The sequence below is a fragment of the Pleurodeles waltl genome, chromosome 12 (assembly GCF_031143425.1).
Source record: "Pleurodeles waltl isolate 20211129_DDA chromosome 12, aPleWal1.hap1.20221129, whole genome shotgun sequence".
Taxonomy (NCBI): Eukaryota; Metazoa; Chordata; class Amphibia; order Caudata; family Salamandridae; genus Pleurodeles; species Pleurodeles waltl.
Genome location: NC_090451.1, coordinates 364,227,544 through 364,248,166, shown reverse-complemented (window position 1 = coordinate 364,248,166; position 20,623 = coordinate 364,227,544). Strand labels below are relative to the sequence as shown.

The 20,623-nt window shown below is 42.1% G+C and overlaps 1 protein-coding gene across 1 annotated transcript in view; it reads right to left on the bottom strand.

Annotated features, from left to right (window-relative positions):
* MYLK3 (myosin light chain kinase 3) overlaps positions 1 to 20,363 on the bottom strand; it is a 386,764-nt gene extending 366,401 nt beyond the window's left edge. Inside the window, exon 1 of the mRNA XM_069216622.1 lies at positions 20,241 to 20,363. Coding sequence (XP_069072723.1) covers positions 20,241 to 20,333 — 93 coding nt within the window. The 5' untranslated portion in view covers positions 20,334 to 20,363. The remainder of the gene's footprint in view (positions 1 to 20,240) is intronic.
* Between the last annotated feature and the right edge of the window lie 260 nt (positions 20,364 to 20,623).

Below are 20,623 nucleotides of genomic sequence, written 5' to 3'. Positions count from 1 at the left end.
GCAGCCTTAATAAACGCAAACACAGGAGGGATTGAAACCGTAACATGTAGACAAATGTGCAATCATGTAAACCTGAGACACAATTGTAATTATTATTATTATTATTTTTTTCCTCTCTTCTTTCTATTGTTTCTCCTGTATTATTTGAAAATTGCAATAAAACACATTTAAAAAAAAAAAAACAACTCCTCAACAAAAGGAGTTTTCCCACAAGACTTGGAAAAAGGCATTTAAACCCACAGCAAATAACAACTCAAGGGTAAACTTATAGAAAGAGCAGCTTTTGCCTAGATGTCACATTTCATTTAATTGAAGATAATTGCATACTTTCTGACTTCCCAACTGGATTCTATCCAGGCAGGGGCACTGAATCTGCCCTATTCTGTGTCTGAGATGACCTTAAAAACACAGTAAATCAGAATGGGATTGTTGCCCTTCTTCTGTTTGATCTTTCAGCAGCCTTTGACACAATGGATCATGGCACACTAATCCAAAGACTTGAGAAAGCTGAGATAGAGGACATAGCTCTTACTTGGATCACATCACAACCTACACAGTAGAACAAATATTATACAAACTCTTCCAAGCTCTTCAAAATCATACAGCATTAAAACAGGACTCCCTCGGTGTCGGTGGGCGTAGCAGTAAGAACATACAAAATGACTCGCGAGGTTAGGTTTGCGAGAGATGTATATTTTATTGATAATTCACAAGTCCTCTCTATCAGTCTTTTTAGTTTCTTCTTTCTCAGTGTAACACTCTCTCCTTCTTCTTCTCTCTTTCAAGTCCTCTGGGGTCGTGCCAAAGCTCTCGTGGGGAACTTCGTCACCAGGGAAGCCGGGAAAGGAAAGAAGGTAAGGTAAGTTGTGGCTCTGTTTTTAACTCCTTGAGCCATGTTACTATCGTGAGAGGATCTGGGGAGAGTGGGGTAAGGTGGACTACAAAGGAAAAGATGTCAGAGGGAGAGAAGAAGAAAACAAAACAAAAAAAAGGTTTTCCTTTCCACCCAATGTTAAATCACCTTAGTGAAATAAAGTTTTTTTCAGGAGGACCCGTCATCTATATCTCACCTGTGTTATTAAGGTAAGTTTAAAAAAAAAATGTTACTCTCCGTACTTCATCCCTTAGTCCTCCAAGTGAGCTTAAAACAAGGGCGAATAGTGCCAATAAGGGAAGAGAAAGGGGGAGAAAAAAAAAACAAGTATTCTTTTTACCAGCCTCTGTCTGCTATTCCCGTTCTTTATCCCTTCCTCTCTCCCCTTCCTCTTTCCCCAACAAAGCATTTATCCTGTTGTGGAAACAGGACCGTACCTGCTGGAGCCATGCCCCTCCAGGGACGTGGCGGTGTCTCAGCGTTTCTGGGTTCCTTTTCCCTTCTTCGGGCCTGTCTTCAGGAGTCAGCTGCCCCAGGTAGCTCCGCGAGGGGTTCTTCTCCTTGTCGCTCTCTAGTTTCTCCGGTCTCCGACTCCGTCTTTTCTTCTCCTCTTGCATTGGTTTCTCTCTTCGGATCTCCCGCGTCGTCTTCTTCTTCCTGGTTACTCGTGTCCTCTTCCGCCCTCCATGGACACGCTGTTGTCATTTCTATGACGGGAATCCAGATATCCGGATTCTCGAGGGGCATGTCTTCTGGTTCCGACCCCGCGTGCCCCCGGGGTCCTGGTCGGTCAGGAGGCCGCCTTCTTGGGTAGCAGGTGTTCCAGCACCCGGCTTCATCACCCTTCCCTAGAAAGGGACTGTTGGAGTTCCGTGCCAAAAGGGTAACAGGATAGGTAGTCTGCCATTTATTTCTGGCCACCCAGGATATGACGAACCTGAAATGAAAAGGTTTGGAGCTCCATGAACCACAGCAGGATATGGGAATTCGTATTTTTGTTTGTAGACAACCAGGTGAGGGGAGCATGGTCGGTATATAAAAGAAAAGGATGACCCAAAAGCTAATACTGTATATTCTCAATGGCACATTTGATGGGTAAGCACCGTCTTTCAATAATCGGATAACTTTTTTCATGAGGCAGAAGTTTCCTACTAATGAACACTATAGGGTGGTTGTGACCTGCTTCATCTGTTTGGAAAAGGATGGCGCCTATCCCTACATCTGAGGCGTCAGTTTGGAGGTGAAATGTTTTTGGAAAGTCAGGGCACCTTAAGACGGGTTTGGTGGTGAGGCTGTTCTTTAGGGTGTGAAAACTAGACAGTTGATCAGGGCTTAGGTTTGGTATTCTGGATGGTTGTCCTTTCCGTAATACGTTGGTAAGGGAGGCCGCCAAAGTGGAATAGTTTGGGATGAATCTTCTATAATAACCTACCAGGCCTAGGAAGGACCAAAGTTCCCTCTTGGTGGTTGGGACCAATACTTGGTGTATGGCCTCTACTTTATTCTTTTGCGGTCGGAGTTGCCCTTTTCCTATAGAATACCCAAGATACACAATGTTATTATAGGCCAGGTGGCACTTGGCGGGGTTGGCCGTAGGGCCAGCAGAAAATAATACGCTGAATATTTGATCTAGATGGCTAAGATGGTCCTCCCAAGTTTCGCTATAAACAACTATATCGTCTAAATAGGCTCCTGCGTACTTATAGTGAGGTCTCAAGAGTTTGTCCATTAACCTTTGGAAGGTAGGGGGAGCGCCATGCAATCTGAAGGGAAGCACGGTGAAATGGTAGAGTCCTGAGGGTGTTGAGAAAGCAGTCTTTTCTCGATCTGATGGGGCCAGCAGTATTTGCCAATACCCCTTGGTCAGATCAAGTGTTGACAGATATTGGGCTTTACCTAGCCTTTCCAGCAGTTCGTCGACCCGAGGGATAGGACAGGTATCAAATTAAGATTTTGCGTTTAGTCTTCGAAAATCTATACAGAAGCAAATTGAACCACCGGGTTTGGGAACTAGTACAATGAGGGAACACCAGGGGCTGATGAATGGTTCAATAACCCCCATTTGGAGCATTTTCTTTACTTCTTGCTCTACCAGATGTTTTCGGGCTTCTGGGATACGATAGGGGCGGAGGTGAACTATTTGTCCCTCTCGGGTTTTGATCTGGTGCTGTGTTAGTGAGGTCCTCCCTGGGTTTCGGGGAAAAAAATCTTGCATGCTGTTTTAGAAGAATGTTGAGTTGTTGTTGTTGTTGTTTATCTTGTAGGTTGGGACTGACTTGAGGTCCTTCCAGCTTCGAATCTGGAGTAGTGGGACATAGTTCTATGTCCAGTGTGTTATTAGGGGTTACCATAAACCCTGTCGCTATTGGAGGAAGGGGGGCAATTGGCTCTTCGCATTTCTTTAACAGGTTAATGTGGTAGATTTGTGTCCTCCTCGGGTTTTGTGATAGCTCAACCAGGTAAGTGACAGGAGTTATTGCCTTCACTATTTTGTATGGGCCTTGCCACTTCGCTAGTAATTTATCTGAGCCCGGGAGTAAAATAGGAACTTTATCGTTTGGTTGTAGTTGTCGCATTTTAGTACCTTGGTCATAGTATAGTTTTTGTTTTCCTTGGGCCCTTTCCATATGTAAACGGACGTCTTCCCAAACAGTCTGTAGCTGTGTTTTGAGTTGTTGAGTGTACTCTAATATGGGTATTTCCCCCCTTCTTCTTCTTCCCATAATTCGGCAGCCATGTCTAGAAGAGTGCGGGGTTGACGGCCAAAAACCAACTCAAAGGGACTATGGCCCGTGGAGGCTTGTACATGGGATCTTATTGCGTAGAGAACTAACAGTAATTTCTTATCCCAGTCCTGTCCTGACTCTGAGACAGTTTTCCTCAATAGGGACTTCAGAGTATGGTTGTATCTCTCAACGAGGCTGTCTGTTTGTGGATAGTACACAGAGGTTTTGATTTGTTTAATCCCCAAGAGTTGGCAGATATGTGTCATTAAGTATGGCATGAACGGAGTCCCTTGATCAGTTAGAATTTTGTTTGGAAAACCCACCCGGGAAAAGAAACCAATCATAGCATATGCCACACTTTCAGTGGTCATGCTGGAGAGGGGTATGGTTTCAGGATATTGTGTGGCATAATCTACAAGGACCAATATATAGGTATACCCCTTTGTAGACGGAAGGAGGGGGGCATACCAGATCCATTACCACCCTTGAAAAGGGGATGTCTATTATAGGCAATGGTTGTAACGGGGCTTTCTTTTGGGGCCCGGGGTCTACCATCTGGCACTTAGGGCATTGCATACAAAAACAACGTATTTGGGCATAGACTCCCAGCCAGTAAAAGCATTGTAATAGGTATTCTTCAGTTTTATCTCTACCATAATGTCTTCCTCCTGGTTGACTGTGAGCCAGGTATAGTACCTGTATTCGATATGGCTCTGGTACAACTAGTTGCCATTTATCGTGATTATTATGATTGGTGACTATATAGGAGCCGTTTTTGCATAAAGAAATAAGGACCCACCTCACCGGTGATCTCGGATTTAGCGGCTCGCCAGGCATGCTGGAGGGAGGAGTCTTCTCAGAGGCTGCTACGGAATGAAGGTAGGAGCGGAAGGGTTAAACTCTGCACCTCTTTTGGATCCTTCTTCACAAAATAAAGCTTTTTCTTTTCTCTCTTTTCCCTCTTGCTAGATCTATACCATAGGATTCCAGTCTCTATCGGAGTTTCTGAAAAGGGGGATTCTGCCCACCATGTCTCTAGTTGATTCTTTTCCTCTACACTTTGTAGTAGGTAGCTGAAATGGACATAGTCCGTGCCTATAATGCATTCCTCTACCAGGTGGTCAATAACCCCCATTGTTACTAAATTCTGGTTCCCTTCCCACTCGAGGTGAACAGAAACTAAGGGGTAGTTCTTCATTTCCCCATGTACACAGCACATGGAGACTAATTTTTCAGGATGTGAAATGCTGGGACCAACCAAGTTGGACCTAATAACAGACTGGCTACACCCTGAATCCACCAAGGCCTTAATATTCTGGCCATTAACCTTTATCTCCTGAGTATATCTAGGGTTGACCTTTCCGGTACATAAGACGCGCCCTCGGTTCATCCCGATCTCCATAGGTTCACCCTTTTCTTCTTTGTGGGGGCATAGGCGGGCTATATTACCCCACTCGCCACAACTATAGCATTGAGGTTGTTGCATAGGACGCTTTTCACCCGTCCGAGGAGGAGAAGGGACGTCTTCTACTATCTTTCGAGTAACGGGCGGTAGGTTAAACTAGGAGGAGGAGTAGAGGAGCTTGGCAACTTAGAAGGCCCCAGTTTAAACTCAGCTGACCGATCATAGGCGCAGGCCAGGTCAATAGCCATGTTGGTGTCTACATTAGGATGTTGTCGGATCCAATTTCGGGAGAGGGCAGGGAGGGCCTCTAGATATTGTTTGAGAAGAATAGCTTTTATAACATCGTCTCGTTCCGTCCCAATCGGACCTAACCATTTGAGCCCTAGGTCTTTTACCCGGTAGTACAAAGTCCTGGGGTCCTCTGACGGTGACCACTTTGTCTTCCGGAACCTTAGTCGGTAATGTTCTGCATCATGTCCCACACGTTCCAGTATGCTCTTCTTTATTTCGTTATATGGAGTGGTGCCGTCTGGATTAGTGGCCTGATAAGCAGTTTGGAGGATACCAGTTAGTAATGGAGCCACATATTGACCCCATCGTTCTTTGGGCCATGTAGCTGAGGAAGCTACTCTCTCAAAGTTTGTGAAAAACGCGTCGGGGTCCTCCCCCTCCTGATACTTTTGGAGGACAGAGCTTGGGACGTTGGGGTGGACCTTGGTGGCGGCGATGGTATCTGTTAATTTCTTTAAGGCTGTCTCATGTACCAACTGATTATTCGCCATAATGGTGACCTGGCTCTTCAGGGCACTTTGAAGGGCTTCTCTGACGGCCTTTGCCTCCCTTTGTTGGGCTTCCCAAACTACCTGAAGGTGGCGTTGTCCTTCTGCCAGTTGTTGGATCATGTCTTCGATGGTAGGTTTCACCTCCATGGTGGTCCTGGTTTTGGGGTATGTCCTTCTGTACTCAACCGCTACTTCTTATCCCACTTCTGACACCACTGTGGCGGCGGGGGTAGCGGTAAGGACATACAAAATGACTCGAGAGGATAGGTTTACGAGAGATGTATATTTTATTGATAATTCACAAGTCCTCTCTATCAGTGTTTTTAGTTTCTTCTTTCTCAGTGTAACATTCTCTCCTTCTTCTTCTCTCTTTCAGGTCCTCTGGGGTCCCGCCGAAGCTCTCGTGGGGAGCGCCGTCGCCAGGGAAGCCGGGAAAGGAAAGAAGGTAAGGTAAGTCGTGGCTCTGTTCTTAACTCCTTGAACCGTGTTAGTATCGTGAGAGGAACTGGGGAGAGTGGGGTAAGGTGGATTACAAAGGAAAAGGTGTTGGAGGGAGAGAAGAAGAAAACAAACAAAAAAAAAGGTTTTCCTTTCCACCCAATATTAAATCACCTTAGTGAAATAATGTTTTTTTCAGGAGGACCCGTCATCTATATCTCGCCCGTGTTATTAAGGTAAATAAAAAAAAAATGTTACTCTCTGTACTTCATCCCTCAGTCCTCCAAGTGAGCTCAAAACAAGGGCCAATAGTGCCAATAAGGGAAGAGAAAGGGGGGGAAAAAAAAAAAAAAAAAGAATTATTTCTACCAGCCTCTGTCTGCTATTCCCGTTCTTGATCCCTTCCCTTCCTCTCTCCCCTTCCTCTGTCCCCAGCAAAGCGTTTATCCTGTTGTGGAAACAGGACCGTACCTGCTGGAGCCATGCCCCTCCAGGGACGTGGCGGTGTCTCGGCGTTTCTGGGTTCCTTTTCCCTTCTTTGGGCCTGTCTTCAGGAGTCAGCTGCCTCCAGGTAGCTCCGCTCCACGTGGTGTTCTTCTCCTTGTCGCTCTCTAGTTTCTCCGGTCTCCGCCTCAGTCTTTTCTTCTCTTCTTGCGTCGGTCTCTCTCTTCGGATCCCCTGTGTCGTCTTCTTCTTCCTGGTTCCTCGCGTCCTCTTCCGCCCTACATGGATGCACTGTCGTCATTTCTGTGACGGGAATCCAGATATCTGGATTCCCGAGGTGTGTGTCTTCCGGGTCTGACCCCGCGGTGCCCCCGGGGTCCCGGTCGGTCAGGAGGCCGCCGTCTTGGGTAGCCGGATGTTCCAACGCCCGGCTACACCCTCAAGGCCCAATTATCTCACCCATGCTTTTCAACATCTATAGGAAATCATGACCAGATCTGATCAATGGCTTTGACTTCACCTTCTATAACCATGCAGACAAAATGCAGATACTTCAGAAATTGGGAAACTCAAAGGACTTTGGAACATTGGAAATCTTCAGTTGCCTCCAGGCAGTTAACCAATAAATGACATGGAGTCATCTCATATGGAATGCCTCTAAAACCAAAATAATCTTTTGTGGCAACTGGAAATCCTATGACCACTCTGTTTCTGGCCTAAAAATCTAGGACCACGCCCAAAAATATCTAAGGCATTAAGAAACCCCATAATTATCATGGACCCCAAGCAGTGAATGAATGCACAAGCGGATAAGATAGCCAAATTAAGCTCTCTCACAATGGAAACACTGTGATGTAGAAGAAACTTTAGTGCTGTCCCTCATGCCACAGAGATCATCCATATGTGACAATCTATGTGTTATTTTAATCAAAATACTAATTGTAGAGTAATGCAATGAGAAGTAATTTAAAATGTGCATTCTTTTAGACTAATGTTGAGGACATAGGTGGTATTGAGGTTTAATTAAATGCTTGAAGGATTTACTTGACATTATGTTATAATTTAGACTCTGAACGAATAGTCTCTATCGATACAATATTGAATTTCTAATGATTAATGGGTTAGATATGTCAGTAAAAATAAAGAAATGCAGTTTCAAGTTATACTGACTGAAATGTATTAACAGAGGCATTCCATTTGAAATTATTATAACATGAATGCTAATGGAGAATTATTAATGCAGAACTTATAGTTGCGTATTAAAATGTGTTTTATTTAAATTTATTTAATGTGCTGTTTAATTCATTTGCATTAGCCTAAGTGAGGCCTGATAAGCCCTGTATTTCATGACTGTGCAGAAAATGTCAAGTCATTCTATTAACGTGAACATTCCTTTCAGACTTCATTCCCATGACAAGGCTAATTTGGTAGTAGGTGTCTATTGTTTTACACATAGAGAGTTGTACAAATTCGACCTTGGATGTGGAACATCCTGGTGTGTGGACTAGTAATTTAAACATTTGTTTCAATCTCATGTGGAGCTACATGGATGGATGCTGTTCCAATGACAGACCTGGTGAAAGATGAGGTTATTTCAACTTGGAGCCATATGATTGCTTTTTATTGGATGATGCTGCTTCAAGTCAAATGCACTGTTGTCCTGAACTAATCAGATTGTCGTATGAACTGTTATATATCGATGACCAGTTGGACTTTAGTGAGAGGAGAATTCCATATTCCTGAAGATGAGAAGCTGCATCCCCTTTCTCCATATCCTGAATGCTGAGACCCTTGGAGAGGTACCTTCCTCTTTGCCTTTTGCCCCTTTGAAATGCCTTGCTAAGACTTAGAAATGTTGTTTCCTAACCCTCACAGAAGACTCTTATCTGAGTTTCTGACATGTTGATGCTTTCCCTTTTTACCTATCCTTCGCCCACCTTAGTTACGAACCTGTTGCCCGAGATTACCTTTTTCCATATTCTTTTTGCCCTTTTTGGCTTTTGCCCGCATGTATTCGGCCCCACACGTTTTCCCCTGATTTGGCTAATTGTATGGTTTGGTTTCCTCGTGCCCAGCTAAATTGAACTTTGATGATTTTAATTGCCTTAATGCTTATTCAAACTGAGCAACATTTATTTTCTAAATTTCAGATTATTTTGTTGATGTTTTGCATTGCCCGTGTGAAGTGCTTGGTTTTATTAATGCTAGTTCGCCTGAACTTATTTCATCACCTTGGTCAATCCTTGGTGATTCTCTATCTTTGTAAATTTGTCTTGCAAATTGTCTGCATGACTCTGAGCTTAAGTTTGTAATAAATCCATTAACTTTATTTCTGACTCGAGTTTTCCTTGTAATGCCAAAATTCTGTTGCATGGTTTTACCACATCCTATGCAGGATCCAAAGATCAGTTGACCTTATTTAGCATTGATTCCTGCTGTTAGCGCGTTGGACCTTAATAAGTAAACTTACAAGGGGACGCATATAGGTCAATTAACCTTTTGACTCATTCAGGATGTTCTTACCATATCTCCAGAACAGAAACAATAATCAACACACAAAAATCAATAATCACTAGTCAAATCAATGGAGTCAGTAATTGTCACGCACCATGACCTTTCAGCCATGAATAACCACACCTTTAGTAAAAGTTTACTAGGTTTATTTCCCTTACATTAACAATGCTAAAGTCATGTAGATTAATCTCAAATTCAAATGGAACACATATAAAAACAGCACTGCTTGATGAAAGCGATAAAAGAAACGCAATCTAATCAAGGCTTGAATCACAACACATTATAAAGCAACAGTACAGATCAATGGCAAAGTCAGTTGCAATGTATTAATCACATACATCGAATTCAGCAAGATAGCTTGTCAAACATTTGTCCCTGCAATTTTTGCAGTCATCATGTGAATAGCCTCAACTAACCCAGACTAGTATCAGCATGTGGGGCTTCATGAAAAAACAATTTAGAACACAAATTTAGAAAACATCTACCTAAGGAAAAACTATTAAGACAGCGCAGTTGGTACCTAGAAAGAAAAGGCACAAAAATGCAATTCATTCACATTGTCATATCTACATATCCACGATATGGGTCAGCAAGCAGAATCAGTCTTCGTCCTCAGGTCATCAATCGATCAGCAAAACAGCAGGCTCTCAGTCAGAGAGTAATGAGCCCAATGAGGGAATCTCAAATCTCTTCTTCTCAATATTGCATCTCATAACGGGGTAAGATCTGCCTAAATCTGGCCTGAAGTCTTTTCCCTCTGTCACGCTGTTATATCAAAGTCACCCATCTATCCCCAAATTCCCAGTTGGTCAAATAATCATACGTTATTACTCTGTCCAGTGAGAGTTATATACCAAATCTATGAATTCTAATATTTCACACTTCACTCGTCATTGATTGGTCTGCTTTACCAAGTTCTCATCATCCGGCTCTTCAGGTATCAAATTTGTTGCATCTTCTTCTCCAGTCAGTGTCTTCATTATTCGCGTCCTGGGAAAGAACCTCTAGCACACATTACACATGTCTCGATACATTTTAAGGACACTGTGTCCTGCTAGTCGGTTCTCATGGAAAGCTTCTGCTAAGCATTTTAACAAGACAATGAGCATTTCACAGTTAGTTCACTCTGTCAGCATTTTTTCATTAAACGCTAGAAATACAGCTTCTGCATGAGGCCTGGCAAACTAGACCCAGACACTAAGTAAGGCCTACAATTAATAAGCTAAAACATACTTCATAACCTTTAATATGACATATTACTACATTAATCTAATACATCTTCAATATTTCATAAGTATTAATCATTATTTAGGACATTTCGTGAACACTGGTGGCCATTCACAGGTCACAATTACAAACATGCACATTATTTTTCTACATTATTCATTTTTCTACATGTCATTATTCAAAATACATAAACACTCATTAATAATTTCTAATTAGGACATCTGCTTCAGCACTGCGAAGGATGGAAATTCTCCAGCAACTGCAACGCATCTTCACGCACCTAGGACTCCCTCACAAGGTTCAAGCTGCCATCTCTCTTGTCCTGTCTACACTGGATTATGCTAATGGTCTGTATCATAGCTCACCTTTGTCAACTATGAGAATTCAGAACACGGCCACTAGACTCCTCCTACATGTAAAACCATAAGCACCAATATTCCCTGCATTGGGGGCCATACAGTTGTTACTAGGTGCCAGACGATCCACCTTCATGGTGCTTTGTACCACACATAAAGCAATACATGCAAAGGACCACCCTTCACCAGGAAGAAAACCAACACATACATACAACAAAGGAGCCTTCACTGGAGAATGGCTCCCTGCCTCAACATTCCTACATACAAGGAAAAAAAATCATGGGTGGAACATCTGTCTCTATCCAAGCAGCCAAATTATGGAATTCACTTCCCACACACATAAGATCCACTGACAACCAAGTTAACTTCAGAAGATTAGTCAGGAGCTGGCTCTTCCACACATGATGACCACACTCACGTGACAACATTGTACCACAACAGTATTCTTTGACTTGACAAACTGTGCTTCTCATGGCATAGAATGAAAGTTGTTGTTATGTACATTGATTCTATTATTGAACCATGCTTCCTGTTATAAGGAGATAGATTTATATAAGGGGTAAAATGTATAATAAAACATACTTGCATACATAAGACAATGTTATAACTGATGCTTCTATGTCCATATAGGAGTTTATGCCTGCTAGCAAAACCTTAAGATATGTCATGAAAATATTTGCATATTCTGACCATGTAAGTACTGTGGCTTCTATATACATATTGGTATTTATATAGAGGGGTTTTCTCCAGCCAATAAAACCTTACTAAGTGCCATGTGTACATATGTATGTATAAGATACTTTGTTTTCTGCTACACAAAAATTCAGGTTTTGGCCTTTGTCTCATCCTTCCTCTCTCTGACTCACCTGAACTTTTCTAACTACTATAAACTCCCACAAATTCTTCTCAAACCTTGAGTCAGCCGGAATAGTAGCGATGTCACTCTCGGCTGCGTGTGTGCTTCTTGACTGCTGATTGTAAAGAGAGCAGACTCCTGAATTGCTTGCCTTTGCTCTCATGTTGAACAGAGACTATGAATGCACACTCTCATATTTGGGTTAACTTACAAGATAAGACATTTGATGTCACCTAAAGAGAAAACCAAATAGCATAAATGTATGGAAAAATAAAGAGTGATCATAGAATCTGAATCATTGATGTCAGAGACATCTTCTAGTAGAATAAATCCAATTTTATGGTCATGCTTAATTCTTAGTATACAAATTAAAAAAAGGGGATACATGAAAGTGTGTTGATGCAGTGCTCTAATAAAGTTAATAAGTAGGAACATACAAAAAAAGAAAACACTGAAGAAAAGAAGGTGGCTTGGCTGGCATCAAATTCAACTGCAGTGTTGTGGTTTAAGGATATCTAATTCCTCTCCTAGCTGATGTCAAATATTGTCTTTAATTGCCATAACAAAGAAGGTGTAACAATCAGGAGTGGTGAAAACAGGGAGTTGGGGTCAAACAATCAGGCCATTAAGAGAGAAAAAACTTGATCCTCACCAAAGAAGCCTTTGTGACAGACCTGGTCAGGACTAGATAGGGCTTTCAAAACAAGACCTACATTTGAGATTCCATCAGCTTCACTTTGACACAGATTAGAAATAGGTTCCCATGCTTTCTACACATGCAGATTTGAAAAGGTACAAGAAGCTAAATTTGAGGAAAGTGGTTTATTACATGGTGAGGTTATTAGACCTCATCAGGTAATACTCTTAGTACCTGTACATGTTTTAAGAGCCAGAGCACTGGCACTACAGCCTGTTGGGCAGGACATAGTGCATCTTCAAAGTAAAAAAAAACAGAAATCATCAGTCTGAAAACTTGCGGGTGATCCTGCAAAAACAGGCATTTACTTACAGTAAGCTTCAGAGCCTCAATGACAGCTGACACATTATAAAAGACAGTGCAGGAAAGACTGGTTGACCTATTAAGAGTTCCCATTAGTTTTTTAAAAATACATTTTATTAGATGGTTTATAAACAATCCATGTTTAATTAATGATGTATGTCACACAGAGAGGGGAAATAGAAGCAATAAAAACACAAGAACAGCTTATACAATTAACACCTCAAAAGAGAAAAGACAAAACAAAAAGTGCACCAGCCTAAAAATGAGCAGGACATTTAAGCATATGCATCAGAAAATACCAATGCTTGATAACCTGAGCATAAGTGTTAGATTTAAAAGCAAAATAATTAAAGCAACCCGTTACCGACAGTCAAATGTCATTAATAAAACTAAACCCTAAGAATATCACCAGCTTTAAATCATCATAATGCCAAAATTCACTCCTCAAGCAGCCCCCATATTTTCTTCCCCTTCCGCACAGCCTCTTTCCCTTTCGCTGAGGCAGTGCCTTCTCAAGATTATATAATGAAAGGAGGCACCCCATCTATTTCTTTAAGTATGGGGGCTGTAGACTGAGCCATGAAGCGGCTACACAGATATGAAACACAGCCATTATGATAAAAATTAAAAATCTTCTCCCATTATCACAATTCTCGGAGTAGGTATCAAATCAAAATGTAACACTTCCCTCAAGAATTTAGAGATTTCTAACTTCAGTGGATCAAACTTTAGGCAACTTGAAAACATATGTAATAGATCTGCTTTTGGAGATTGACATGGCGGGCAGCGTGTCCCCCCCAATTCCTCCTTCTTGGCAAGTAATGCTGCACCTGAAGCCTGACAAGCAAAGTATATCGTAACTTAGTTCCAAAGAGACAAACCAAGATCATTCATTTCAAGTCTTAATTGCCACTTATCGTTATGCTTTTCTAAATCACCGAGCTGTCCAGAGCTAAGAATGGAATATAGCACGCTAATTGAGCACTCCCCAGTCTGAGTCAAAAACTCCATAAGCGGAGTCTTCGGAAATACAGCTGGCCCACCCATTTTAGTAAAGAAAATCACATATATGAAGGAACTTGAAAAAATCTCTGTGGCCTACATCGAACCGGCCCGGTAGATCTTCAAAAGATGCCATCCCAGCCCCATGAAAAAAGTCCCCTAATTTTTAAACCCCCTTATGGCTCCATCTAGCCATACACCCTCCTGAAGTATAACTGATATAAGGGGATTATTCAGAACTGAGGTATACCAATTAAGCCTATCAAGTCCAGCTTTTTTCTGCCAGAAGGTCCAGCCCCTGAACACAGCCTCTAACACCTTAAATTGAACTTTTGTGTAGTAGCTGGGGTCTACCATTCGATATTGAGCCGATTTGCAGCTCGTAAATATTTGGTGTGTAATCTGAATCTATGGCTCCTTGCCGGCCTCTGTTCTAACGATAAGAAGCCTCATATATTGGAGGGCAGTGGCCAGCTAGTATAGCCTCAAATTCGGAAGGGACCACCCACCCCTTTTCCTGGGTAAGGACTTACTCGCCCTCTTAGTCTTACCATATGACCCGATAAATATAGTAATCAGGGTATCCATAGCGGTAAAGCATGATCTTTCAAATTCTACAGAAATAGTCAGGAATAGATGAAGAACTTTTGTTAGAATTAACATTTTAACAGTGTTGCACCGGCCCATTAGAGACAAATGCAAATGAATCCATGTGGTGAAGTCCTGTTTTACTTTCTACATAATCAGTACCAAGTTTAACTTGACTATTTGATCTACCCTGGAACTAATACAAATCCCCAAATAGACAGCGTGCTCTACCAATTGAATTGAATGTCTTGGGTAGGAGTGTGCCTATTAACAACCACCTGTGTTTTACCACTATTCAGAGAATACCCCGAAAACACCCCAAACTTATAGGCCTCTGCTTCGAGACAAGCATTCTATTGAAAAACATACCCAACCAGACATGTTCATGTATATATCCATGGAAAGGAGGGACAATGACGCTAGACAGGGCTTGGAGTGAGGGGGGCTGGCTTGGGGGGGAAGGGGGGGGGGGGTCTGCCTGGATCCCACCACATCCTGCCAAGTCTCTTGTAAGCCCCATTAAACATACCCACGCCTGTTACTGGCACAACTTAATATACAGCACTCTGGTCTTCAGTTAGTGTCAGCCCTATCCCTGGAAGATATGCAGTCCATGTGAGGATTATATCACTGATAAAAGAATTGAGAATGTCTTTACACAAATGAAACCTGCCACGAAAGGAGCATGTATGGTGGTCTGTTTTGGGCTGGGCCTAACTTTCTGTCATCGTAGCCCAAACATGGGACCATTGTTACAAAAGAAAATAAAGGAGACACCAATCAGCACATTAGCCCTAACCAACCAGAACCAGAACAACAAAACACAGGGCTCTACACAGGCCAGTGTTGGGATTAGATACCACATCAAGTTCCCATTTTAACTTTAATTTATTCTAGCCTTGCAGCTCAGTTCTCCCTCTTTCTAAATGAAGAACTATAAATACCAGAACACAAAGTAGAAACCAGGGCTCACTCACGCTTGACAAGGTACAACTTGAGAGGTTTAGCAGAAAGCAGCAGCTTTAGTGGTGTCTTTTGTGGGGAAAAGCATCTTACCTCCTGACCCACCTTAACACTACCTGCTGCCCAGCCACCACATCAGGCAATTCTTATGGCCCTTGCATTCCCAGCACAGGCATTGTGCATGCAAAGTACCACTACTGATAAAAGGAAGGTACAGGACAAAATAGACACATGCCAAACGAGAGTAGCTAATTCACCCTTGGATTATCTCAATGCCTTCTACTCCTTGTAGTTTTGTTTTTCTCATCATCGATGCAGGAGTACAAAGTCCAAGAAACAAAGAAAAGCATTGTTAAAACCAATAGGTTTGGTTTTCAGTGATAAAACTTGCAAAGCCCAGCACTTGCATGCACAAACGATTTATGTGATGCTGATAACGGCGCTGTCATGGCAGAGTTAAACAAAATGTCCAAATGGCTCACACATGACAAACAAGGTATATTTGGGTGACGAGCCGGAAAACATTCAAAGACAATTCATAAGGTGACACCGGTCCTGAGCTATATAGTCTCAGGGGAAGTGGATGAATATGTGAGGTCTGGGCATATTTCTGTATGCATGCCCGGCCTATGAACAGGAACATACCTACAGGGGTGTATGCTGCACTCCCAAGACAGGTCTATGTTCCTTGAGTCACACATTTAAAAAAATGAGGAGAAAGAGGATATTATAGAGCAAACATCAGCACAAACCTGCACATAGAGCAAAACAGAAATGAAACAATCCGAGAGGAGCTCTATGTAAAGAGAATCATTTGCACTTGTGCACATGCGGAGACTGAGAGGGCCCTTCTAGACTCAATCATGGAGCACATCAGATCACAGGGAAGGGGAGAGGCTACATCCTCTAGTCAACTGCAAACTCTGAGTTTCCTCATCCAGACAGTATCGACTACTAAGGATTACCCCTTGACATAAAAGTCGTATTTACATATTCACCTACACCATGTAAGATAGAACTAGAAGGGGTAGGTTTAAGCACGTAAAATGGTCACTAAGGTAATAGTATAAGTGCAGTGATGCTGACACATGTTAGAAAGGGAACAAGTAGGTTGACCATTTAATGGAGATAGGGGAGGTATCCTAAAACCTACTACTCGCCCTATTCTCTTTTACAGTTTTAACCTTATTTAAGATTTTTAAGATAGGATTCAGACTTAATAAAATAGATTAATCATATTATCCTTAAAACAGAGTTATAATCACTCAAGACCATCTACAGATGCACAAACACTTGCTCTCAATAAGAGCTCTGGATGAGTCCTTTAAAAACCATTTTTAAGAATGTACTAAGTCAGAAGTATACAAGGAATTCCTTTACATGTAGATGTTTTTCTTTACAAAAAGAGCCTCTGAACCTGTTTGGTTTCTGTCCTGTCCATAGAGTTGCCACGGAAAGCCCTCAGAACCTTTGGGGGTGATGGGGATATAATCCTGCACGAGCACCCCATTCCTCACAGAAACTGGACCATCCGAGATCAGCGCAGGTAGTGTGACAAAATGGCTCCACTCCCCCAGAATGCCCCTTTCCAGACATGAGCTCTCCTTCTATATAATATTTGGTGACCTAGGGCAGTTGGCAAATTTAAAGAGAACCAAGACTACAACTCCCCGAGCTTTGGAAATGGTGCCCTCCTTAGGTCACCTTACCCGTGACATTGGTAGCACAGCCTGGTTTGGGATTAATAACATGCTCTAAATACGGCATTTCATGTAATTTACACCATGGCCCCATGACGTTGTCACTGTTATGTTTGCATAGGACACACCACAAGCACATGCTCTTATTAGAGGCACACAATGTGCCTTGAGATATCTGCATGGCTGCCAAGTGGAATAGTCTCACACACGCACCTTCAGCCAGCAATGGTTTTAGGGATGTGACCTTTCGAGCACGCCAATTATGTTTCAACTAAAACTACAAGTCCCAGAATGCAATGTGCTGTTGGGTTAAATTCATAAACGAAGTGCCCTTGACATTCAGATCTTGGTGTCTATGATTTTAATGAGCATAGCGTGTGGTCTATTTGCGGAGGGAAGGAACAGAGGTGGTAAGTGCTCATTGTGTAGAGATATGCCCCTGTCGCACAACCAGCCCTCACACTACGAGTTCCAGTACCTGCATCCCTGGGTTAAATCGAAAAAGTTATCAGATGACACAATTTACTATGTGCTGCATAATTGAATGTTCAGATTTCCCCAAAAATGTGTTAAGTTCAAATACATTAAAAAAATGGTAAAAAGCCAAAAACTAATCGCAAAACAGCACTGTTTGCATTGAAAACAAATAGCTGGGCGCCCTTTAGCTCGTGATGGCTCTCGTGAACAATAAAATAGGTCAGACTTTTGCTTAAATACTTTTAGTATTACTACTACATGAACTAATAATGAGCTTCTGTCAGCAAAACAAACAATAACCATAAATATTTAATTGCAAATCAAACAGGGCGGTGGGTACCCGGATTCCTTGTTTCTCATTAAAATGTTTGTGTGGCTTTTTAAGCAAATTCATATATTGACATCGCAACACTATACTCAAAGCGGTAGTTACTTTAAGACGGCACTTATGTAAGAATTGCAAACATGGGACATCTCTTTTTGCTGACCTGATGTTTTAACTTTTAGGGTACCTTCTAGCGAGATACTTTCGCAATGAAAATGTAATGTGCAGTACAGTACAGAAGGACAGCCTCATATTGGAAATAAATGCATTCAGAGGTTTCACACTGGGAAAATAAAATAAACGTGATATTGAATTATTTTAAACATAATTGGGATGAATAGTATAAAAGTCTGACCATTTATTACAAGAAGCTCGAATGTGTCAATTTGTTTTCTGTAGCGTGCATCTTTGTTTATATTTGAAACAAAGTATTTTACTCTGGGAAATACAAAGGACAGTGCCAATGAAATCGCATCTGCCTGCTTCATACAAGACCTAATCATTGTTTGTGAATACCATTTGAAATGGAGTGGGCTGAAGTGTGTCCATGTTATTTTCTTCAAAAGAATGGGTTTTGTTCTCTAGAGTGTAGGGGTCTATTTTGGATCAAAGCGTGTTGAAAAGTCAAAAACCAATTGATAATGCCATAAGACGTGCTCCACAACCTTCCTTCCAATGCACAATATGCTGTTCTCTTACCTTGTAGCATCATTTGCCTTTCGTCTGAAACAATAATTTAGTCAAATCTGCCGCATAAATTGTGGTGGCCCAGACTACAAAACAAAGAAAAGGTAGGATTGACTGAGATACTCAGACCTAACACGGAACAGCTCGAGATCTAATTGACAACACCAGCTTTTCAGCTATAGTGAGGTCTGGTGCAGTTGACATTTTTTTTATAGACTTCGGTATTTGGACAAATTCTTACTGGTATCTGAAGAGAAGATGGAAATAGATGTATGTTTACTACCCAAATCTTGCTCTGAAAGGTTAAATCAATCCTTCTAACCCTCTAAATGTAACAATTACATTCTTAACGCTGACTTGTACATTTTGTAGCAACATCTTGGTATTAGCCACTGCTTCCCATCTCCATAAACCTACAGTCTAGTTTTTAAAACTCTTGCTGCAGCTGCAAGCACATCAACTGAGAGTCTGTCACATCATCACCCTTCTTGCTGTACAACAATGCTCCCTATGGGAGTGACTGAACCTCAGTCCCTCATGGAGAAGAATGTTTTCATTTGTTCGCAGCATTGCTCTTTAAGTGAACAGGACATTCATGTGATTCTATGAATCCAGTCTGTGAAACCAACCCCAGCAGACAGCTCCCCTCCTTCCATTTGCATCATTTATAAGACTTGACATTACGGATTTAGGGACTCGCAATCATCCATGCAAAATTATTTTTGGAACCTGGCGAATTTGACCCAAGTTACTGTTCAAGGCACTTACCTTAAAAAATGGGAGAAGCCTCTTACTGTTCCCTGAAGTCATGTTTAAATCCTATCCAGTTTTAAGCAATGGAGTACACCCAAAAGTCTACGATTCACCACTTATTGTTCCAGAACAATCTAGGGAGAGAACCCACATGCCCTGCTCAATCTACAATTTTGTTTTTAAATCTCTCCTGAACAAGCTCACAATCCCTGTCAGCCAGATTTGTCATTGTCGCCCCGGGTAGAAACTCCTGGGTTTGCAGATAAAGCACCTCAGTATTGTGCTCCGGTGGCAGAGGTGGAGGGTGGAAACCTTCCAGGATGCCTCCCCACACTCCTGTATAATGGCCTTCACTGTATGGCTGGTGGAAGCTCTCAGCTTTTCCTTGTGGTACACTGTGCCAGGGCCACTGGAAGAATGCAATTTTACTGCTGTAGCGTTTTCCACATAATTATTGGTTAGCCAGATTTGCCACATATTGCAGCATCTGCTGCATAATCTGCAGATTTTAACACAAAGATGTTTATAGGTCAAATAGACCAAATGTTACTAAAAATGATGCTACGGCCCTTTGCAGAGGTTTTCTGGTCCCCTCGCTTCTGCTTATTGCTGCTTTTGGGGGTTAAACTGGTACTAATGAGGTGAATTAAACATTTGCCCAGAGAGTATTAACCAGTGTAAAAATGACAAAATAATGAAGTAATAGAAGGATTTGCTCTCATTTTAGATTACATGGTACCCTAGGCCACAGTATTTACTTCTTCTCTGCAACCTCACTGGATACATCAATGTTACTATGACATAACATTAGCGACATCCTAAATTAAATCTCCATACCTATGTAAAGCAAGTCTCATTAAACTTAAATACAATGTTGACACCAGGTCCAACTTGGTGATATAACCACCACGCCACCACTGAAGCAAAATAAAAATATGATTGAATGGGTCGTCTCCCTAAAGCTCTACAGTAATGTTTTTCTTACATTTGCATTTTCGCTGCTCCCATTGGGTTGAAAATCATAAACCCGTTCTCACGCGCTGGACAACGGACGCCGCGGCCAAAGGTCATGGTTACGTAACGTACCTATAGCGTGGAAATACGTTGAAAATAATTAACTCACCGCGAATCTCTTGATGTAATCGGAGACTGAGAACCCTCCCGTGCTGAGGCGAATGGACCTGTGGAGTGCGGATTTCTGATACAAGGTTCCCATGTTCTCCAGATGGCAGTGCGCCCAGCCTGCCCAAAGTCCTTCACTGAATTAAGAGCACAGCCTTGATGGAGCTTGCTAGAATGGCGGCCGTCCGATAATGCAGGAATTCAATCTTATCAGACACTAGAGCAGGCATTTCAGCCATGCCACCTGCTTATCTGTGTTACTCTGCAGTATCTCTCAATCCCTGCAACAAGCTTCCTGTAGCGCTGATATGCTGCCGCTACTTTAAGCCACTGACAAGCAATCAGTGGTGATGGAAGACAGCCATGTTGTCTGAACCTGCAGTC